Consider the following 25660-nt stretch of genomic DNA (forward strand, 5'->3'; position numbering starts at 1 on the left):
AAGATTTTAAAGGAAGGAAAATGGGTGCCACATCAACTGAACGAAAGAAAAACGGAAAACCAAAAAGTCATCAGTAAAATGTTGCTTCAAGGTTAGGAAAGAGTCTTTTTTGCATCGAATTGTGACTGGTAATTAAAAGTGGATTTATTTTGAGAATCCCGAATACACAAAATCATGGGTTGATCGAGGTCAACCATTAACATTGACTGCAAGGCCAAATCGCTTTGGAAAGAAGACAATGCTCTACATTTGGTGGGATCAGGAAGGTGTGGTGTATTACGAGTTTCTAAAACCAAGTGAAACCATTAATACTGATCGCTACTGACAACAAATAATCAATTTGAACCAAGGTTTGATCATAAAACAACCAGAATGGACCAGAAGACAGCAAAGTAATTTTGCTTCATGATGATGCACCATCAAACACTTCAAAACCAGTTAAAGACATGTTAAAAGATCTTTCCTGGGAAGTATTAACCCACCCACTGTATTCACCAGACCTTATTCCTTTGGATTACCACTTGTTCTGATCAATAGCACATGCACTTTCTGAGCAGCACTTCAAAACTTACGAAGAAGTGAAAAATTTGGTCTCTGAATGGTTTGCCTCAAAACAAGAAAAGTTATATTGGGACAGTATCCACAAATTACCTGAAAGATGGGTAAATGTGTAGTTAGCAATGACATTACTTTGAAAAAGGCACCTTTGATGTTTCTCTTGAAGTTATCGTATTTTCTTTGATTACAAAATCCGCATAATTAACTGGTACATGTGGCAATACCTGATGGCAACACAGAATGCTGTTCTCTGCCTGAAGCACTGCCAACAATGACCAGAATTAAATTTTAATTGCACTTCGTATAGCTAAGGCAGACAAGCATTTAAACACATAATTTATAATACCAAGCATAAAAAAAGATTTTTTTAAAATGAAAGAAAATCCAGAAAACATAAAACATTAAGCTGCTAAAAACACATATCTGAATCAACAATGACTGACTGACTAGCTTACCAGGTTCACAGACCTTGTTGCATTCCTATTTATTTCCTTAATTAGTCTCTCGCTCCGAAGAACTGTAAGTCCTGCAAACTAACTATATTGCTACCTCACTAAAGGGTTATAGTAATAAGACCCAATATATTACTTCAGCTTTTCAACTGTATATTTATGATCTAAGAAAATAAAGTGAAGATATTCTCTTCTATCACTCACATAAGAAGCTCATTCACTTTCTGATATAGGATTTGAGAGATACTTGCCTGGTAGTACTGTAGATATTTCAAACTCCACCATCTACCTAAGCTGGAATATGTTATCCACAATCTATATATATAAAGAGCCAGGGTCCGGAATGTCCAAAACAACTGAAGGGACGTAGGGGTGTCGAACTCAATCAGAGAAGGGGACAAAATCTAAAATCCAGCCTAAATCGCGGGCCGAATGGTTTACTGAACAGTCATAAACTGACAATGTCATAAACTGACAGCGGAGTGCAGTGACGACAGCGCGGTGCGGGCCACATTGCAAGGCCTGGCGGGCTGGATTTGGCCCGCGGGCCTTGTGTTTGACACATGTGGCTGAGTGTGTAGCAGGCTCAGGCGGGTGGGGACTGGTTAGCAGGAAAACCTGTTGACCTCTCGAAGAGAGAGGTTGGTCTGATCATCAGCTCACTCTACAGGCCTCACCAGCAACCAACCCCCCCTTTCATTCCCCCCCCCAAAAAAAAAAAAAATTCAGCAGTTCTGCCCACTCACCAGCAGCCTGGGGTGGCTGCTGATCAGCCCCGCCTCTCTGACCAGGCCCATTGATAGACCCAGAGACACTGACTGGCTTAGAACTGACCAATCAGAAACAAATTTGGGTGAACTGCGAGGAGAAGCCAATGGCTGCCTAGGGGGCAGAGCTTTTGATGCTGACTGGCATAGAAACTGACAAATCAGAACCAAATTTGGGTGAACTTTGAAGGCAGAATCTAAGGTGCTAAGGAGGGGTTTTAAGGGCCACAGCTGTTTGGTGTAAGAGGTAAGAAAGCGGTTTGGCAGTATAGTGCATATGGCTGGTTATCAGTCCAGATATAGGGATTATGTATTTTTGTCTTCAATTCCTGATGAAAAAGGCTTTCCCCCATTTAAGCAATCCTATCCTATATATCTATACTACTAAAAGTGTAATATGCTAATTAGACCAGATCCACCGGCCATCTTCTGAACATCTGACTTCCTTCTGGACAAACCCATGGTGGTGGGGGCCAAGGCAGAGGACATTAGGGGAAATCAGGCTGGCAGGGGAGGGCAGTTAGGTGCCATCAGGCAGGCAGAGGTAGTTAGGGGCGATCAATCTGGCAGGGGAGAGCACTTGGGGTGATCAGGCAGGTATGCAGAAGCAGTTAGGGGCGATCAGGCAAGCAGCCAGGTGAGCAGTTAGGAGCCAGTGGTCCCAGATTGAGAGAGGGATGTCTGACTGCTAGTTTTGGCCATATTCCTGTTGGTCCCCCATGGGGTCCCCGATTGGAGAGGGTGGAGGCTGGGCTGAGGAAACCTCCCACCCCCGCACCCATGCACTGGGCCGCTTGTATAATATAATGATATCCACCAACTGTGAAAGAAGGGTTACTGTGTATAGCAATAGCAAGTTCTACCGGTTCAAAACTATTTCCACAGCACTTGAGAAATTATATTTAGAATTTTCCTTTTCCTATTTATAAACTTAAAATATTTCCTTAGGGAAAAATATGTCAAGGTAGTAATTTCCCAGGCTACAGATATCTGAATAAGGTAGTGTCTCAGCATTTACAAAAAAATAAGAATTATATCTGTTAATGAGTGTGTTGCATTTTTATTAAATGTGTTCATAAAAATATTTTATATGAAAGTCTGTAGTAATACAAACAAATCCAACTATTAGTTTAAAAAATGGGACATATCTATTGCCTCTAAGGAATATGTCACATTACATAATTCTCAATATATTTTTGCCTCTAAGGAATTATACAAGGTAAGTAATATTTTGGTACTAATTCATCAAAAAGATGGGCAAAATGTCACTATACTATCTTATTCATGTATTTAATAAGATTTTTTATAACTAAGATGTGACATTTTACTTTTGCATAGCCTAGGAATGCATTCATATATTCATTTTTATTTTTACAATGCACATATATTTTACAATACTTTAATAACAAAATACAAATAATTTAAAATACTCAGTGTATGTATTAAAATGACCTTAACATTTAGATTTAAATCTATTGGTTCCAATCCTAAAATTGGAGAAAGAAGGAGAGATGAAATGTAAACAAACTCAGAAATATCTTCCTTTAAAGAAAAATGTCAAAAAAAAGCCTCAAAACTTTTTTTATCATATCAATAGCACAATGGCTATTGTCCCCTGGGGAAGTTTTCTCACATGGAAAACTTGATAGTCCTAACTTGAACTGCGTAAAAAATGGTCAAAATTGGAAGCGAAGTAGAGAAGTTTTGCTTTGGAAGCGAAGTAGAGAAGTTCAGGTAGCCTTAAACTACTTCAATTTCCTAAAGACTGATTATGGTTAGGGACAATTTATAGGACTTCAAACCAGTATTTGGTATTTGCATGTCAAGGATAAATGTGAATTTTGAGGAATAAACACATTCTTTGCAAGGAGTTAGAAACTATTGATAATAAAGAGAAACTTTTTCCTTGACTGTTATCAAAGGCAATTAGCACTGATGGTACAGGATTTTGTATATCCACATTTCAAAAATATTAGAATAGAAACCAAAAGGGTCTGAAATGGAATTTCCAAATGCAAAATATAGACTTACTGGTACAGGCCATTGAAGGTGGGTCTTTTTCAGCTCGGAAGTAACCCTTTTCACACTGACAGACAGAAGTTGCTTCCATGTAGGTTAAGCTGTGTGGAGGGCATTTAGAACATTTTGTGTTCCCAGCAAATGCTTTATAGAATCCTGGTCTGCAAGCTGTAACAATAGAAAATTTTTTTAATTATCGCTAGAGTTCTTTGATTTTTACCTGTACAACATGTTTTAATGAAATACACTTTGAACATCAGAGTTTAATGTCATATATACCATACACAGAAAAGTCAACATATGTTAATATTAATGAATTAAATTATTCAAAATTAGTAACACAACGGTGGCTTCACATTTTACTCAAGGTAGCGAATGTTTAAATGCATATCTGAAACACACATACACAGGACAGCAGTGCTTATCAGGGTGGGGATGTCCATAACCAGCAGAAAAGGAAATCGTTTGTGGAGACCTGAGAGATGGCTCTAACTCACACTGATTCACGCTGTTAAAAATGTATTTATGTTCCATTTCTTTCTCAGTCCTTCTGGACTCTCAAGGAGAAAGTCCCAGGGTGGTGCTTAGATATCTTTAATACCTTTCTTAAGGGCTAAAAAAAACCCCTTTTAACAAAATGAGAGCTGGCCTTATATTCAGAGACCGTAGCAAGCAAGATCCAGATAACTATATTGCTCTATTTTTAATCATTTTTACTTATTATGTCAAACAAGTGTTGACCCCGAGGAGAATATACCTGCCAAGAAGGGCTCCATATGGTTAATCAAGCCCAAATTTATAACCAGAGTCCAGCAGCCGTTGTTTACAGAGGCCTCTCATGCACCCTGTGAAAAGCCACAGAGTAACCTGCTGAGCCTGCTGTCCTGTGCTCCAGCCTTCTGAGAGAGCTCCTAGGATAAAAATGCTGCCAGTAAGACTGAGACTTTCCCCATTCAACCAGAGCTGTGCAGCTATATCCGCATTTACATTTCACCAACCAATCAGAATGGCTCCATTCTGACCAATGAGGATACTGCTATTTGGACCAAGCAAACTATATTTGGATGTCTCATTTGCATAGGTATGGACCAATCTGGGACAAGGTGTGGAAACTTCTATGTCAATCTCCCCTCTGTCTCTTGGAGCACACTTTCAGTTTCCATTGAAAACTGTGTTTCCCTGGCAGAAGCTGTAAAGTGGGGAGGCGCTGTCTGGCTGGGCACAGTGGAGCTGTGTTGTCTGAGCAGAGCTGTGACGTGGGAGCTGTGTCACTGCAGCCTCCTGGTGTGGGCTACCTCAAGCCACCTGGGCCAAGCTGTGCTGTCCCATCTCCATGCTGTTAAAAACTGAACTGTTTCACAATTGATTTGTTTTGATTGAATAAAGTCTCCCTGTTCACCAAATCTCAAGTCTGGGAGCTTGTTGATATTGAATTGGCAGTGAGGCATTTTTAGTCACATAACTTTGCTATTTATTATATTGAAATAAATGCACTTTAAAATTTTAAATTAGTTACAAAGTGAGTAGACAAATATTAAATAAATAAGTTATATATATGCTATATGCATATGGCAAAAAACATAAAAATGGAATGCAGATGACTAAATTTTCACCAAAAACCATGAACATTAAAATGTAAATGAGTGAAGTTATATGATGAAAAGTGTTGTTGATTTTATCTTTGCTTAAATCCATGTTATTTTTAGAGTACATTTTTATGGGAATGGAAAAACCTAAAAAAAGGCTCCTATGAGAGATGTACACCCAAAGGTCAAGAAATGTAAAAAGGCTTAGTTCTATTTGGTCTTAGAGAAATCACTGCTGGTCACTTTCTAAATTAACACTATCATACAAAATTAAAGTAATTTTCCAGTGACATATATTACGCTAATAAATGTTTTAACAAACTACTTATTTTATAACTCAACATATTTTCATAAAATGTTCTATTAAAAATATACAAAAATCCTAATTTAACAGTAATAAATATATGTTTCGGGCTTCTGCTTATATATTGAGGACAGAAAAAAATAACTGCCATTAATTTTTTGAAGTAAATTTTATTCCTACCTAAATGAGTCAAAATAAAATAACTATTTTGCTATAGTACATATGTTGATGAATATTTGTACAAGTCTAAATGAATGCAATTCTATTGATACTAGAAATATACTATGTACTAGGCATGGACATAAACACACACATTATAACTGTTATTTTTGATAGTTTATGTTTGCTTTTATAAAAGTACTTCTTGTAAATGATTGAAAAATTAAGGAGAAGTAGAATGATCAATTCTCTACGGTAAAATTACTATTAAATGATTGGTTAATCAATATCTATTAAGCTGTGACTGCTGGTACCATAAATAACAATAACGCAGTTTCTTCTGTAACTTGGTCATAAATTAATACTGTATGGCTAATCAATAAAAACACTATCATTAAAATATTGAGGCAGGAGGTTGCCCCTCCGGCTGAGGCCTTGGCAGCCCTGTAGCACAGGTGTCTCTGTGCCTGGCTGGGCCTACTCCACTGTGGATGCAGGCGGGGCAGCCTGTGCGGGCACAGCACCTTCACCCAGGCCTCAGGGAGGGACACTTGTGCCAAAGGTGAGCTTCTCAGCAGCTGGGGGCTGGCTTCACTGGTCCAGGAGCCTGTGGCCCCTGACTCAGCCTGTCAGGTGACCCAGCTGCAGTCACTCAGTGGGAGCCAGCTGCTCCTCGCCTAAGCTCAGGCTTGGAAGGGGTAACAGATGGTGGTGTTGGGGTGAGGGAGAGAACAAGGGAGAGGGGTGTGGCAGGAACAGCACAGAACAGGAACAACAAAATAAACCGGAATATGTAAGATTAAATATAGCAAAGGCAGGGGTAAGGGAGATAGGAGTAAGGGAAGCTTTTTACAGAGTTGTGGGCACATCCCCAGTAGGGCATATGCAGGAGGCGGCTGACCGATGTTTCTCTCTCATCGATATTTCTAACTCTATACTACTACCTTCCTCTCTGTAAAAAAGCTATAATATATGTGTGTGTGTGTGTGTGTATATATATATATATATATATATATATATATATATATATATATTTATTTATTTTAAGATGTTGGATGTTAACTAACCTATTGTGCTAATCATTTCACAATACATGCAAATCAAATCATCATACTCAACACCTTAAAATTTATACAGTAATGTGTGTGAATTATTTCCCAATAAAACTAGAAAAAAATGAAAAACATTAAAATTTATTATTAAGTACAGATATAAAAGCTATTAAACACAAAGGCAAAAGCTTTAAACATTTTGTTTTCTTTCTGTTATCAGCCATTCAAATCACATCCATAAATACTGTTTAGCATATGATGTAGTCACTTATAACTTGATTTTGTGCAGCAAAACATTGCTATATTTTATTTTTTTCTTTGGTAAATAAAATAAATTAAATGATTTTTATCTGAGGAGTTTTCAGTTAATTTTTTATTTATTTTCTTTTGGAATCCTCTTGAAATGCTTAAGACATCTCTTAAAATACTTTGAAATATCTTAATGATATTAAAAGTGTTCTTGATAACAGCCTAACTGGTCTCTCAGCATCCATTTTTATGCACTTCAATATATCTGGGGACAGAGTTATCTTCTAAACCTGCACTCTCCAACAGTAATATAAAGTGAGCCATATAAACTATTTTCATTGTAGTAACCACAATAAAAACTAAAAAGAAACAGGTGAAATTAATTTAAATAATATATTTTAACTCAATATACCCCAACTATTATCATTTTAATATATAAATAAGCTTTTGAAATATTTTACACTTGAAGTTTTTTAAAAAATTTTTTTGTAGTATTTGAAATCCCTTAAATATTTTATATTAATGGCTTATTCCAATTCCAACTAGTCACATTTAAAGTGTCCAGTAACCTCATGTGGTTACCATACTGGATAGTACAATATTTGAACACATAGATTTGCTCATTACATCCTCATGCTTAAAAAACACCTTTATAATTAAAATTTAAAATATTTACCTTGCATTACAAATTTACCCATGGTTTCTCCCTACCTGTAGTTCCAGCCACATTCCATGAAGCTGTCCCTAATACAACACCCTCAGACAATTAAGATTTTGCCTGTCTACAGTCTATTCTCAACCCCAAAGTCTGTGACATCCTTAGCACATACATATCAGATCATAATATCAGTGGGCTCTGAGCTTTCCAATGTCTTCCTAATCTTCTTGAGTAAATCCCATTACTCTATTAAATGCCTGCCAGGCATTTCGCAATTTTATCCCCACCCATCACCTTTGACCCTGCTTCTTTCATCTCCCACCTCTTTCTCTATCTCCTCCTTACTTCTCTGTTTCTGGATATGTAAGTTAATTACCAAAAAACAAGCCATCAGGACAAGAATATTTTTCTAATACCTGTCAATACTATAAACTATGTAGTTGGAAAGCTAAAGATAATCTATTCAGTGGTTAAAATCATTTTCTTCTTAAAAAAAATCTATTCAGATATAGAATTTCAAGTCAAATCATAATTTTCTATAATAACTTTTTAATATATCTTTATTTATATATCCAAAACATTATGTTTATATAAATAAGATCATCATGTGTATTATCTATTTATATGGATATTTATTTTGAAATGCCATTTAGACATTTGACTTATTTGCACCTATTCTTTCTCCTTTCCTCTTCAAATATCACTTTCCTAAAATGCTAACACATTGCTGCATAGATCATATATGTATGATCAGAAGAATTTATTATTGTTAATTCTAAAACACAGATAATATAAACTTTATACTGTTTTTCTTAATTACCAAGTATATCTTTGTAGTATATATATATAGTATTTCTATCAATGATCTCCCAGCTAAGAGAAATACTTTCTAAACTATGTTGAAATAAACATTTTTGTGATGATGTTTATGTTTTAGTTCCCAGAGTAGGAGCTCTGGGTCAGGGTATGTTTATTATTTGTTTTAATACATACATGTTTCATTCCTAAACATTTAGAAAAACTCACAACAATGTAAGAAAGCACCTTACCCCTTCATGCCACTAATCCCTATAACTGTTAGTCCTTTTTAAACATTTTAATAATATATGAAGTTAAATACCATTATTACTTAAATTGAAGTTGCTTGATTGTGACTAATGTTGCATATTTTTTCATATTTTTATTGGCCATATTGTTATAGTTGCGGATAAACTGCTTTTTTTTTATCCTTTCATCTTTTTCTATTGATTGCTTGTTTTTCTATTAATTTATAATAGTTGTTTATTAGCAATATTAACATTGTATTTGTCATTTTTATTGTACATACTTTTCTAAAAGTTTCATATTGACTTTGTTCATAAAAATGTAAACAAAACAACCCTATTCATAATATTACCTAATTAAAATCAATAAAGTAATTAGAGATACACTTACCAAGGAAGTGAAAGATCAATACAATAAAAGCTATAAGATTCTAATGAAAAAATCAAAGAGATCACAAACAAATGGAAGATATCCTGTGTTCATGGACTTAAATAATGAATATTGTTAAAATGTCCATATCACCCAAAGCAAACTATAGATTCAATTCTATCCCTAGCAGAATTTCAATGCCTTTTTTTTTTTTTTTTTTTTTTTTACAAAAATAGAAAGAAATATCCTAAAATTTGTATGGAAACACACACACACACAAAACAAACAAACAAACAGAAAAACAAAAAAACAAAAAACCCAAAACAACCAACCACAAAATAACCAAAGGAATAATCACAAAGAAGAACAAAATGGGAAGCATCACACTTCTTGATTTCAAGCTACACTACAAAGTTATGGTAAATAAAACAATATGGTGATGGTATAAAAGTTAGACATGTAGTCTGTTGGAACAGAATAGAGAACCCAGAAATAAACTCCTACATATATAGTCAACTAACATTTGACAAGGGAGACAAGAATATACAATGGGGGAATGATAGTGTCTTTAATAAATGTATTGGGAAACTTGGGTAACTGCATACAGAAAAATGAAATTGAACCCCCTGTCTTACTCCACTTACAAAAATTAACTCGAAATGCAGAGGTTCTCTGCAAGGATTCACCTGAGTTTTGAGAATTAAATAAAGACCTAAAACTAAAACCCCTAAAAGAAAAGATGAGAGAAAAGCTCCTTGACATTCATCTTGGCAATACTTTTTAAAAATATGACAACAAAAACACAAGCAACAAGAGCAAAAATAAAGAAGTGGGACAACATCAAATTAAAAAGCTTCTGCTCAGCAAAAGAAACAACCAAAAAGAAAGCAAAAGCAACCAATGAAAAGGCATAAAATTCTTGCAAACCATATGTAAATATATACTAAAATATATACTACTAAAGAACTCATACAACTCATACAACTCAATAACAACAGCAGCAGCAACAAAACCTCAAACATTTTCCCCCTGGTGCCAAGCACATTTATGTGTTTGGGGTTGGGAGTGTGAGGGGGTGAAGGTGGGGGTAGAGGATGAGGGACAGACCACCCAGGTATCTGGAGGCCAGTGCTGGACCTCAGAGCTTTAGAGCCCCAGACTCTCCTGGCTGAGCCGCTAGCCTGAGACCTGAGAGGGGCGCCAAGATCAGGGAATTCACCTGTTTGGATCCTTGGCCTATTCCACACTCCCCTCCTCACTCCCATTAAATCCAGAACACAACACATGCTAATCAAGACGCAAAACCTCAAACAATTTAATTTTAAAATGGGCATAGGAAATGAATAAACATTTCTCTAAAAAAAAAATTACACAAATGGCCAACACATACATAAAAAGATGCTCACCATCACTCGTCATCAGGGAAATGTAAATCCAAACCATATCACTAAACACCTGTATTTTTGGCTATCATCAAGAAGACAAGAGATTAACGGTTTTTGGTGAGGATGTAAGGAAAATGTAACCCTTGTGCACTGTGCCTGGGAATGTGAATTGGTGCAGGAATTATAAAACAATAACAACAACAAAACAAACGGGATAGAGGTTCCTCAGAAAATTAAAAATAGAACTACCATATGATCCAGCAATCCCACGCCTGGTTTTGTAGCCAAAGGAAATGAAAACAGTATATCAAAAAGATATTTGCACTCCTGTTTATTCACAGTAGCCAAGATATGGAAACAACGAAAGTATCCATCAACAGAAGAATGGATAAAGAAGGTCTAAAGTGATTCTGTTTTAGTTTGCATAATTCTATAGCTTTGTTAAGTAAATCCACACATCCTGCACTACTGCAATCATCTCAGGTACGCCTGCCTCCCCAGCCATTGTATGGGTATACGATAGCTTTTCCTTTGACTATTGGTCTGCAAAGCCTTAAATATATGCTATCTGGCCCTTTATAAAAAACGTTTGCTAATACCTTGTCTCTAGAATAAAGACCAAACTCAGTTCAGTATTTAAATTCCTTCAGAATGGAGGTCACACCTATTTTTCCAAAATTACTACATTCTATTGAAGAAATTTTAGACTTCTTCCCACTTCCCACATAAACAATGCTTTTTTAACAGCTTGAGATGGAATTGGCATGCAAAAAATTGGACATAGTGTACAATTTGATAAATTTTGACATATGCATATAATTGTAAAATCTTTACCACAATTAAGACAGTGAACATTATCTATTAACCATAAAAGTTTTCTTTATTTTTACCTCTTTGTTTTTACTTATATTAATTTTTATATTTTAAAATATGTTTCCTATATGTAGTACTTACCTAGGTCTTGTCTTTTTAAAGTCTAAACTGATAATCTCTGCCTTTAAGTTTACATGTTTAGACTATTTACATTTGATATGATTACTGATATGGTTAGATTTAAGTCCATCTTGATATTTGTTTTCCATTTTCCCCATCTGTTCTTTTGTTCTATTTTCTTTTTCTGCCTTCTTTCAGAAGAACTGTGTGCTTTTAATGACCTCACTTTATTTCCTTTGTTAGTTTATCTATAATACTTATTAGCAAAACTCCGTGAACACTCAGAGAACCTCTGCGGCTCTCAGGAGTTTTGTTTCAGAGGAGCACTCTACTCGTTCATATTCTACCTTGTGAAACCTAGCTGTCCTACAGGGCTCTGTGTTCTCAATCCAGAAAGGAGTCCTACTGGGACCTTCTCCCTGGGCATGACCTGGAACCTGTCAAAGCACTAAATTAGGACAACTATAGGACTTCTCCTTTATTTACCAGCTCTCTATGATCTCTGTGCTTCATTATTTTGTTTTGTGTCTTAAAAGTTGCTTTTCATATATTTTGCATCGATTTCTTTATTTTCATCATGAAGATTTGTACAACAGGCCTTCCTTACCCTGGATGCCGGCACCAGTTTTCCTCCAGCACCCAAGACCCAGGCTGCAGCGGAGTCAAGTCTTTAGCCTTCAGACTTGGCTCCGGCTGCAGCAGAGCCTTCAGTCTTCAGTCTTCGCTCAGGCAGAGCCTTCAGTCTTTGCTCTGTGCCTGCACATGCAAATTAACCAGTCATTTGATTGGGTTAATTTGTGTACTCATTCATGATTTTTCTGGTGGGCATTGCAGTGGTAAGGGAAATTTGCATCTTTCTCTTTTATTAGTGTAGAATAGTGGCCTGGTGCACAAAATTTGTACATGGGGGGGGGGTGTGTCCTCAGCCGGCCTGCACCCTCTCCAATCTGGGACCTCCTCGAGGGATGTCCCACTGCTGGTTTAGGCCAGATCCCCAAACCAGCAGTCAGATATCCCTCTTACAATCCAGGACTGCTGACTCCTAACCTCTTGCCTGCCTGCCTACCTGTCTGATTGCCCCTAACCACTTCTGCCTGCCAGACTGATCTCCCCATAATTGCTCCCCAGACAGCCTGATAGCTCCCAATTGCCCTCCACTGCTGGCCTGATTGTACCCAAGATTTTTATTAGTATAGATTGTCTTCATATTTCATTCCCTTCTACTAGTATAATGTACAACTCCTATCTACTATACCTGGTTTCTTAGAGACAAACTTTAAAAACTTATTTCAAAGTACAATGCAACACTATTACCATTTATCAGAATTCTAAAGTGAAAAAGACACACAAAACTAACTCTGGTGAGGACATGGGGCAATACCTACTCTTATACATTGCTGGAGAAGTTTAAATTGGTACTGTCACTTGGAGAACTATTTGGTAGTATCTACTATAGATGAACATAGACCTAATTCTTACATAGCAATTCCACCCCTTGGCATAGACAAAACAGAATAGCAGGAAGGGAAAGCAGTTTCCCTCCTGGAAGATAATCATCCCAGGTACCATGGCTAAGTGAGTTATCACTCTTCCATTTAATTTTCATTTTCCACAATTCGGTTGACATATTGACCTTTCTCATCTGAAATACTTTCTTCTCCCTTCACCCTTTGCTTTGTTTGTCCTTGTTAGCATAAACCTTCTATTTCCCTTCACTTCTTTTGGCGAAGTGTTCTGAGGTAATGAAAGTAAATTAATATATTTAATTAACTACCTTCACCAAAAAATTCATACTTTCCTAAATTTCTAATCATATAATTGAAAATAGTTATAAAGTATTTGTGAAATGATTTCTTGATTTTCTGTTTCCATGTACCAACTAATAAAATAAAAAGAATACAATATAATTTGATAAAAGTGAATCTATAAAATATAAAATTTATAAATATTCTTGTAAAATTACTTATTAAATAATCCAAATTAAAATGGTTTCCTATTTCAAACAATGATTGCTTAAATAACAATAAAATATCTATTGTAAAGGTAATTTTTATAGGAAAGCATATATTGAAGGCATATGCAATATGAGTATAACTATGGAAATACCACTAACACTAATTAAATACATACTTTTCAATAGAATTTCCTATATAGATGTTTGAAATTATCTCCAGTTAAATTATCTCCAGATAATGAGTATTGAAATTTCATTATTGCCAGATAATGAGTATTGACTGAAATACAGTTGGAAATACAGTACACACACACACACACACACACACACACACACACACACTTATGTCTCTAAAACAAAACCAAGAAATGTATGACCCATTATACCTATTACACACAAGCCTTATTTTAAAAATTGAATGTATAGGCTATACATTGCTAGCAATATTTTTTAGGTTTATTTTTATTATCAGAAAACTTTAAGACAAAGCCTATGAGAAATCCTAGTTGGCACATCATGCTGTTCTCACCATTTGATAAAATGATGAAATCATTCATGATGAAATGTTCAAACTATTCTCATTATATGATGAAATATTGAACTGTGTCTTGTGTGACAAGAACTGATCTATAATAATAAAAGTGTAATATGCAAATCAACTGAATGACTGAACAGTGGAATGACTATCCAGATGAAGCTGGGGCTGTGAGGGCCAAGGTATCTGAGCCTGCAAAGGCCTATTCTTCACGAATTTCGTGCATCGGGCCTCTAGTATTAATATAATTGACTGCCTTTCTGTCATTGATGTTCAATAGTCTGTAGGTTTAGAAAACTTGAATGACTTCTCAGTAAAATATGTGATCTACACCATTTCTCAAAATATTAGAATTTACAAAATGTAAGAAACTAGACTAGGGAGTATAATTATTGTTTTCCTAGATTCTGTTTTGCAGTTATAAAAACTAAATTGTGCTGTCATGTAACTAGAGAAGGCAGGAAAGATTAGAGAATTGAAAAATAAAAAGGAAAAAAAACCCTTAAAACCTAAGGGTAGACAAACATAAATATTTTGTCCCCTAATAATAAACCAATCTTCCTTTAGGGGAGGAGAGGGGACACTATAATGTCCTCATGAGATAATATATAAAAGTGTCCTACTGCATGCAGCCTCCTGGTGATGGATGTGACAGCACGAGGGCATCATGGTGTGATGGCATCAGGGTGTGATGTTCATTTGCATACTATTGGGTCGGCAGCTAAGTAATTGCGGGTTTCACACATATATGGCTTCAGTTGAATTTTTAGATTTGTAGACGTAGTACAAATGTAAAACACATTTTGTTATTTGATAGTTGGCTATTCAGCTGTTAATCAGTAAAAAAAGTTTTTTGATCTGTTTTGTAGTTTTCGTTTGGCGTTCGTTGAAAAATGGAAAATCAAAAGGAACATTTTCGTCATATTTTGCTTTTTTATTTCCACAAAGGGAAAAACGCATCGCAAGCTCATAAAAAGTTATGTGCTGTTTATGGTGACGAAGCCTTAAAAGAACGGCAGTGTCAAAATTGGTTTGCCAAATTTCGTTCTGGTGATTTTTCACTCCAAGATGAAAAACGCTCTGGTCGTCCAGTTGAAGTTGATGACGCCCTAATCAAAGCAATAATCAATTCGGACTGTCACAGTACAACACGTGAGATTGCAGAGAAGCTTCATGTATCACATACATGCATTGAAAATCACTTAAAACAACTTGGCTATGTTCAAAAACTCGATACATGGGTTCCTCACGAACTGAAAGAATCACAGTTAACGCAACGCATTAGCAGCTGCGATTTGCTAAAGAAACGTAATGAAAATGATCCATTTTTAAAACGACTGATAACTGGCGATGAAAAATGGGTTGTTTACAACAATATCAAGCGGAAAAGATCGTGGAGCAGGCCAGGTGAACCAACTCAAACAACATCAAAAGCTGATATTCATCAAAAGAAGGTTTTGTTATCAGTTTGGTGGGATTACAAAGGAATTGTCTACTTTGAACTCTTACCACCCAACCGAACGATCAATTCTGATGTCTACATTGAACAACTAACGAAATTAAACAATACAGTTGAAGAAAAGCGGCCCGAATTGACAAATCGAAAAGGTGTTGTATTCCATCATGACAATGCAAGGCCACACACATCTTTGGTCACTCGGCAAAAATTAATGGAGCTTGGTTGGGATGTTTTGCCACATCCACCATATAGTCCTGACCTTGCACCATCTGATTACGTTTTGTTTCGATCTTTACAAAACTCCTTGAATGGTAAAAATTTCAATAATGATGATGATGTCAAATCGTACCTGATTCAGTTTTTTGCTAATAAAAACCAGAAGTTTTTTGAACGTGGGATTATGATGCTGCCTGAAAGATGGCAAAAGGTCATTGATCAAAATGGGCAATACATTACAGAATAAAGTTATTTAGTTCCATGAAAAAATTGTCTTTGATTTTCTTTAAAAAATCCGCAATTACTTAGTTGCCGACCCAATAGCTCTTTATTATATAGGATTCATATTTGATATTTTTAACTTTTATATTCTCTCACAGAAACCAAATAAAAACCAAATTTAAAAAATAATGGATTAGGTTTGCCTTCTGACAGAAAAAAGTCTTTCTACATCTTTCATCTCAGTGAAAGAAAAGTTCTTGTTTAAGATAAGTGAATGTAATTTTGTGGTTAACAAAATTTAATTGCAGTAAGTCCAAAATTTATGTCAGTTACATACATATAACACCCAACTTTTATGTGTACTTTTGAGAAAATATGTTTGGGAAATAGTTCTATAGCATACCCTACAAGCAATTCTCCCCTTCTCCTCTCATCCTTTGGGAAAAATAAAATCTTTGAAATCACTCTAATCAACTCATCTTTTTGTTTGCTTGTTTGTTTGTTTTTTGTTAATCCTTATCCGTGGATATTTTCCCAATTGACTTTTAAAGAAAGTGGAAGGTTGGGGGAGGGGCACAGAGAGAGCAACATCCATGTGAAAGAGATACATTGATTGGTTGCCTTCACAAGTACCCCGACCAGGACCACGCCAGGGACAGAGCCTGCAACTGAGGTGTGTGCCCGTGATTGGAATCAAACCCACAACCCTCGTTCTGTAGGCTGACATTCTATCCACTAAGCCAAACTTGTCAGAGTTCATTTCTTTTTTTAAATGTTGAGAGTATTACAGATGTCCTCCATTCCTCACACCTCCCTCCCCCTCCTGCGTGCACACACACTTTGTCCCCCTCTACCCAGGCCCTGCCCTATTTCAGGCATTCCCCACATTATTATCTATGTCCATGGGCTATGCATATATGTTCTTTGGTTGATCTTTTCCAGTCCCCTCATACCCTTTAATCAAATAATCTTAAAGATTAGCAGGGAAAACTTGCTGGTTGTAAATGAATCCACTTGAAATCTATTCTAGCATGGATTAACTCAACAAACATATATTATACTAGTGGTCTGGTGCACAAATTTGTGAACATTAAAAGGAAATTAATTAGAAGAAATATTTTAACATCTCTATTCTCCCTTTCTTTATAATAAAAGTGTCAACCAAATCACTATCAACAATAACAGATGGAAACACAGGTGATTGCTTTATATGTGTTACACATATATGTGCGAGTCAACTTAGCCTTTTGTTTGTTTGTTTGTTTTAAATATATTTTATTGATTTTTTACAGAGAGGAAGGGAGGGAGATAGAGAGCCAGAAACATCGATGAGAGAGAAACATCGACCAGCCGCCTCCTGCACATCCCCCACCTGGGGATGTGCCCGCAGCCAACATACATGCCCTTGACCGGAATCGAACCAGGGACCCCTCAGTCTGAAGACCGACGCTCTATCACTGAGCCAAACCGGTTTCGGCTCAACTTAGCCTTTTATATAGAGAGAATAATTTGTTTAATTAGACCTGCTTTCTGATTTAGCTAAACTTTTTCCAGCCCAGTGAAGCACCCCAACTTTTCTTTCAAGTAATTGTTAGCAACATAGCAGTAAGTATCAACACGAAGCAGATTATGATTGTAGATCACGCAGGGAGAACAAAGGGTAAAATATTTAACTGCAGCAGTGTCTGACTATATTCTGCGCAGTGAGGAAACCTGAAGTCATTTTCAAGGCCCACCATTTCTTACTTCTTTTCAGTTGGGTCAAGTTTCTAAGCTTTCTAAATCTTCATTTTCCAGTTAATAAAAAGAAAATAGGATTCCACCGAGTCTCCTATCTACCTACTTCAGGACTTCTGTGAGGATCAAATGAGATGAAGCACGGGGAAACACTTCACAGACATTTGGTTACAGTGTGAAATGTTTCTTCCTGGCTATAAAGCAAGTTGTATTCCTGGGCTGGATAAACTGCAAGGAGACTAGTTGCTAGAGAAAGGAATCCAGGCATTGCTACGTGATGTCATTACCTGGTGCCCACAGTGACCATTTCTGGGCTTGGCTGGGCTGGGCTGTGGAACGCATTTTGCTCCAGGGAGTCTTGGCAGAATCGGCTGCAGTTTGGTAGGCTGTCACTCTAGCGTGGGGGCAGGGCCTGTGTCCCACTTGGGGGAAGCCAAGTGTTGCTTTGTTGGCACCAGGTCCGTGCTGCTGTTTCTCTGTTAATGGCCAGTGTATGTCACAGCAGTTCTTGCATTGAATGTCTGCTCCCTGGTGGTCAGTGTGCATCATAGCAACCGGTTGTCATGTGGATGGACACCAAGTGTATTAGCCTTTTATACTCGTACTAGAGGTCCATTACACAAAGAGGTTCCTGCAACAGGCCTTCCTTCCCTTGGCTTCCAGCACTGGTTTTCCTCCGGCACCTGGGACCCAGGCCTTTGCTCTGGCTGGAATCTGCCTTCCTCATCTTCACTGCAGACTCCTGCTGGGGTCTACCATCTTCACTGCAGATTCAGGCTGGAGTCCTGCCATCTTCACTTTCGCTGCTTCGCTGCAGACTCTGGCCAGAGTCTGCCGTCTTTGTCTTCACTGTGGCCAGAGTGCAGCTCCTGTAGCTCCCTTGGCCCCTGCCTGCCCTCTCATAGCAGGCGTTCTGCCCTGCCCATCTACTCCATGCCCAGAGCAGCTGGGCAGCCACCATCTTTCTCCTTCTAATTTACAGTTTCTCCTGATTGGCTGGTGGGTGTAGTGAAATGATGATTAATTTGCATGTTTCTCTTTTATTAGTGTAGATATATCGATAGTCAGTTTATTCAATCATCTCTACTGAATGTATAATAAGTCTTTGGCTCATAAATTCTTCTTCATTTCCTCTCACTTCATTTCTATGGAATTTGAGGTTCTTTGCTCTCTTCCTCATGGTAAAGGGGAACAATTCATTAGGAATCCAGAAATTGCTTCTCTATACTAAATTCTTAAAGGAAAAATACAGGACTTTACTTATCAACCTTAGATATATTATAGCATTTAGGGCAAAGACCCTAGTGCCAGATATCCTGCAGTAAGATCTTGACTTATTCACTTATTAACTTTGTAACCTTAGGAAAGTTAGTTAATTTCTCTGTCTCATGTGCTCATCTATGTGATAGTTATAAAAACAGCACTTAACTTGTAAGGGTATCTTGAGAATTGAGTTAATATTCTAAAGCACTTAGTATCTGGCATATGGTAAGTGCCTTATACATGATTTTATGATCCTATAAAAGGACTTTATATATTTGGCTCTGGCCAGTATGGCTCAGTGGATATACTGTCGGCCCTCGGACTGGAACGTTATGGGTTCAGTTCTGGTCAAAGGCACATATCTTGGTTGCAGGCTTGATCCCCGTGTAAGGCAATCAATCAATGTGTCTCACTCACATTATTGTTTTTCTCTCTTTGTCTCTCCCCCTCCCCTCCACTCTCTCTAAAAATCAAAGGAAAAAATATTCTCAGGAGAGGATTAACAACAACAAACAATAATAACAAAAGACCTTTATATTTTTGGAGCCTAACACATAAGAAGTTAATTATTACTTAGAGAATGGATAGTTATTCAATATATAAAGCAGACATTTAATAATTTCACTATTTCTTAAATAAAGCAGTATTGCCTTTCACATGAATAAAATTCATTCTTTTCCAAAGTTTAACATATTCTTTAATTTACTGAAGAAAACTAGAACACAGTTGTATACACTTTTATTGCGAATCTCTTAACCATCTGTGAGGAAATCTGTTTTACAAAGGAGGAGACAGAGCTTGAGGAAGATAAAGCTCATTCCTCAGAATTCCACCTCAAGATAGAAATAGAGCTGGATGTAGAACTCAAGCCTTCTGACTCTCTGGGCTGGCTTTTTTCCTTCACCCGGCAGTCATTCCACAGGGCTCTGCCCCTTAAACATTTCATTAGCTTTTTCTAGGCCTTTTTGTAAATCTCTTTCCTTCTCCTTGAAGTATCCTAATCAGAGACACCTGCAGTATTTCTGGAGCAGAGACACAATAATTTTGTTCAAAATGGGGCATGACACTTTATTTTGTGACTATATTCCCACTCTTATAAACAATCTGTATAAACATCAAGTTTTGTGTAGTTTTCTAACTCTGCTTCCAGCAGGCAAATCAGTGTATCAGTTCCTATTGCTCTAACTCTGAAAGAGATTCTAACTTTGTTCCTTTATCTTCACCTCTATTCCTAACACACCAAATCCACTTCACCATAATATTTTGCCTGAATTATTCCATGGCTCTTTCTACACTGCAACCACCACCTTTGCAACATAATTCTGATACTATAGTCACAGCGATCTTTTAAAATGTAAGGCAGAATTTAATGATGTAAGATGGGAAACCATAAAAATCCTACAAGATTCCATAGGCAGCAAAATAGCAGACATATGTCGTAGCATGATCTTAACCGACACAGCTCCTAGGACAATGGAGATTAAGGAGATAATAAACAAATGGGACTACCTAAAATAAAAAACTCTACACAGCAAAAGAAACCATCAACAAAACAACAAGAAAGCCCACTGCATGGGAGAACATATTTGCCAAAGTTATCTCTGATAAGGGTTTAATCTCCAACATTTACAAGGAACTCATACAATTTAACAAACGTAATATAAACAATCCAATCAAAAATGGGCAAAGGACCTAAATAGACACTTTTTGAAAGAGGACATTCAGAAAGCCAAGAGACATATGAAAACATGTGCAAAGTCACTAATCATCCGAAAGATGCAAATCAAAACAAAAATGAGGTACCACCTCACACATGTCAGAATGGCCATCATCAACAAATCAACAAACAACAAGTGCTGGCGAGGATGTGGAGAAAAAGGAACCCTCCATTACTGCTGGTGGGAATGCAGACTGGTGCAGCCACTGTGGAGAACAATATGAAGTTTCCTCAAAAAAACTAAAAATGGAACTCCCATTTGACCCAGTGATCCCACTCCTAGGGATATATCCCAAGAAAACAGAAACACCAATCAGAAAGGATATATGCACCCCTATGTTCATAGCAGCACAATTCACTGTAGCTAAGATTTGGAAATAGTCTAAGTGCCCATCAGCAGATGAGTGGATTAAAAACTGTGGTACATCCACATAAAGGAATACTTAGGACGCTCTAAAAAAGAAGGAACTTTTACCATTTGCAATAGCAAGGATGGAACTGAAGAGCATTATGTTAAGTGAAATAAGCCAGTTGGAGAAAGATACATATCAATGATCTCACTCATATGTGGGATAAAATGATCAACATAATTTGATGAACAAGAATAGATCCAGAGACAAATGTCAGGGGAGGTGGGGTTAGAGAGCAACCAAGGGACTTGTGTGAATGCATAGCCAATGGACTGAGACACTGGGGTGGTGGGGGCTTGCCCTGGGTGGGAATGGCTGGGGGATGAGGGGAAGGTCAATTGAGGAAAAAGGAGACATATGTAAAACTTTAGACAATAAAAAAAAAAAAATGTAAGGCAGCATTTAAGGGTTGAACTCTAGAGCAAAGAATCTTTATTTTCCTGCTTAAACCCTCTAATTGCTAGAATTATGTTTTGAATAAAATCAAAATTCCTTCCCTACAGGGAAGATGTGGCCCTGACTCTCTCTTTAATCCCTCTCTTCCACCCTCATTGTGTTTCAGTCACACAGGCCTTCTTGTTCTTTCTATAATATTCTAAAGATACCTGCACTTTAGGACCTCTCTCTATCACATCACATGTTCTTATTTTCTGCATAATATCACTACAAGTTGAATTTAATTTGTTCCTTTACTAGTTTACATTTTATTGCTATTCTTGAGAGCAGAGAATATTATTCTCATTTATGACTTATCCCTTGTGCCTAGGCATTTACTCAGCATTTGTTGGTTGAACATGACTAATGATCAATATGGGTTCAACTCTCTTTCAGCTCAATTATTAGTACATTATTATCACTATTCACTGGGAAAATATATTTCTTAATATCCTTTCTCCAACATACTCTCTGGATACCCCTACTAGAGCTTTGACCTCAAATTTCCTCATAGTGTTCTCCATTTCAAGTTCTCTCTTAGTTCTACAATGCATACCAGTATTTCATTTTTTTCACAAAAGAGAGCCTAGTTTTGAGTATCATAAAGAAGTTTCTTATATAATAATATATATGAGTTGTATCCGGTGGGTAATATTGGTTTATGTTTCTATTCTCTCAGTAATTTTCCCTACTTCATAAAATGCAATTCTGTACATGACTGTCATCTTCCAGAGGCTTCTTGCTTTTGCTCCAGAGGAACCCTCAGATGTAAAAGCATTACTGTCAGCATTCTGGTTATGTGTGTACCCAATAGCGTGACTAGTTAAGAGTACCTTTGCCAATAAACAATAAGCAATCAGAAATTATGAGCTAGCGATGAAGATACTGATCCTTATGTGCCTGCATACCAGTATTGATTCAGGCAGTGAGGAATCTATGTCTTCACTGGGAACTGGGTATTGGGAAAGGTGTGGGCTTGGTCTTGCTGTACATAACTGCACTTTCTTAATTAAGATTGGAAGCCAAATTTAGCTTTACACAACATGTGTTATTGCCTTCCAGATGAGAACTCCGAGGCTGTGCAGTGTGATGAAAGGTGCAGTCTAATTAGAGTATCTTCACATTATATAAAAAAGATATAATGCTGGTCCTTCAACTTAAAAAAAAAAATTAAATGACTGAGAAGAACTTAGTATTGGCTTTCCGAGGCTTTCTTTCAAGTGGATTTCCTGATTAAGTAATGATATTTTTAGATATGTTTACTTTTCTTTAATGATAAATAATGCCCCAATTGCTGTGTGTTTTACTTTCGCAGGGAGATAAGCTAATGTGAATTAGGTGACTAGCATAAACAGTATGGAAAAGTACCCCAAATAATAATTCAAGTTTTTGTAACAACTATTCATAGATTTCAGGCTTCAGGGAACTTACAATTTTCCAATATTGACTGTATCTATGATAAAGAACCTAAATATTTAATAAAACATTTGAGACTGAAGAAACAAACAGAACCAATGCTAATCAAAAGACTCCCTGGAACAATTTGTCAGTGTTGTCATTTTTATAGATGTGTTTAATAAGTAAACTACTTCAGTGATTTGAGTTTAGGCTTTAGAGAACTGACAAGGGTTACTGCTGGATAATTTATGAGAGAAAATAAAAGTTTCATTTACTGAATTCTATAAAATATATCTTTATATTTTTGGACACAATCATGGTGAAATGCAGTATAACTGTCCAGTTGATAAATTAGTTTTTGTTTGCTCGGTTATTAAAAAGATAAGAAATCACAAACTGAGCAATTAGACATGTTTTCCTCTACTTCCTAAGATAAATTTGATTATAATTCATGTGTAATTTCTAAATCAGGACATGTTAGGCTTTTTGCCAAATGTTTCCAACTTAAATCAGCTGAAATACTTAGGCCTAGTGAAAAAATAAACTGTACAAAACTATAAGATTTTAACATCTGCCCTATATATGCCTCTCACAGGCAATCAAACCTATGTCCACACTGAACTTGGTATTAGATATTTATATGAATATAAGTTTATTTATTTTACCCATTGGATTGCAGACTCTTGGCATGCAGAGAGTATGCCATATTCATTTTTGTATCCTCTTAACCTAACATAGGGCCTCCTACATGGTCTGCTAAGCACTGGTAAGCTTTCAGTAAATACCTATTAAATTAAATTGGATGAGAAGACTGAGAAATCACACTAAGAATGTGGATAAAGGAGGCTGTCAATCAGTGTGTAACTAAGCATTGCAGGTAGAAATGCTGAGTGTGCATGCTTGCATTGCTGGAGGCAACACAAGCATAGAGCCCACCAGATTGAAAGCACCATAGGGCAGAAATATATAATTTACCAAGCACTTAGTATGTATCAGGCATGCAGTGAAATATCAAAGGTGCACTATCTCATTCGATCAATCACAGCCAAGGTATAAGATGGAAAAGATTTATCTCATTACAATATGCATGAGAAGCCTGAGGCAAGATGGTGTGATGTTTAAGACCTCATGAGTTCTGCTTTCATGTTTGAGTTTGATTCCTGGTTTTTGCTAATTAAAACCTCTTTGTAGAATTGACCCAGTTAGGAGCCTAAAGAACGTTTGGAAAATATTGCTCGAAATGTAAAACACTAGATTTTGACACTGCTATCGCATTTCCATTATTTCTCTCATACTTGAACGTATTTTTGGTATTTAAGACCCTTCACAGTCTGGTCCTGGGAAGCTTTTATAGCTTCCTTCCTATTGTATCCATCAAATGAACCACCCCAAACTACCTTTTTGTCTCCCAAACATGCCCTGCTGGCTCTGGAGTCTCTGAAAATGCTGATCTTTAACCAAGGATACCCAATTTAAGGTTGAGCTCAAACCAGGTTCTTCATGAGATTGAAAGTTTTCATTTAAAAAGCAATTTATTGATGCCAGTGTTCTCTGATTTATTTGTACCAATTCATTCCAGCATTAAGGTTAAGTTGTGATCATCCCAGTCCTCCCAATTAGCTAATTAATTCCTGAGGTCAGAGACAATGATCAAACTTATGTTTATATTTTTACATTTTAAAGTACATATCAATATATGAAATTAAATGTTAGTTGTTTAAAGAACTAATATCATTCCAGAACTCAGATTGTTTGCTCTAAATGCAACCCCAGGGGCATAATAGAACCATTTAAGAAACTTTGAAAACTATTGATGCCCTGGACATACTCCAGGCTAATTAAACCAGATTAATCATGGTAGGAGGGTACCTACAATGCTCCCAAGGCTATTCTAACATACAACCAGGATTGACAAGTACCAGGAGATGACGTGCGTTCCTCATAAGCCTGTCCGTACGTTTATGAATAAATTAAGAAAATAATACCCAGATAATTTGTCTTGTTTAATTTAACCCACATCTCCTTCACATTCCCTTCTGTGAAAAGACAGCCAAAGCTTCTAGCCATGGCTCATCAAGTGTTTAAAAGAATCAAAACCAAATTCATTATTATGTTATTTTCTCAGACGAGATGCATACCACTGGCCGAGGCAGAAGAGGAGCTGGAAGAATTTTCTTTTCTCTCTCTAACTTTATCGTTGCCTGTCTCATATATGTGTGTACCAAGAATACCATTGCCTCAGGGTTTTGGATATTCTTTCAGGAAAGTGAACTCTGGTCAACTAACTATAATTAAGCAAACTCCTTTATGAAACAAGAAGATCACTAAACTTGATTGGTAAACTGAGGAGAGAGGGAGCAGTGAGAGCTGGCTGAATACATTTCAGACCCTTCTGAATCACAGCCACCATGCAAGAGGAAGAAAATTCCATATACAGACATATCACCTTTCAAGCCAGTAAAAACTATTTTGTTTCCCTGATTTTTATTTCACTTTTTCTTAGATTTTAGTTGCCTCCTTTTTTTCAAAAAATTTTTTTATTGATTAAGGTATTACATGTGTCCATATCTCCCCATTGCACCCCTCACTCCCATACATGCCCTCATCCCCAGTGTCTTGAGACCATTGATTATGCTTATATGCATGCATACAACTCCTTCAGTTGATCTCTTATCTCCAACCCCCTAACCTTCCTGCTGTAATTTGACAGTCTGTTTGATGCTTTTTACTGCCTTTGTATCTATCTTTTTGTTCATCAGGTTGTAATATTATTTATTAT

At 36.6% G+C, this 25660-nt stretch overlaps 1 protein-coding gene across 1 annotated transcript in view; it reads right to left on the reverse strand.

Moving 5' to 3' along the window:
* The window catches only part of EPHA6 (EPH receptor A6), an 848112-nt gene that overhangs the window by 512809 nt on the left and 309643 nt on the right, over positions 1 to 25660 (reverse strand). Inside the window, exon 4 of the mRNA XM_084875438.1 lies at positions 3809 to 3964. Within this exon, the coding sequence (XP_084731564.1) occupies positions 3809 to 3964 (156 nt within the window). The remainder of the gene's footprint in view (positions 1 to 3808; positions 3965 to 25660) is intronic.

Source organism: Pipistrellus hanaki (genome assembly GCF_964339955.1).
Source record: "Pipistrellus hanaki genome assembly, chromosome: 2".
In the NCBI taxonomy this organism is placed as follows: domain Eukaryota; kingdom Metazoa; phylum Chordata; class Mammalia; order Chiroptera; family Vespertilionidae; genus Pipistrellus; species Pipistrellus hanaki.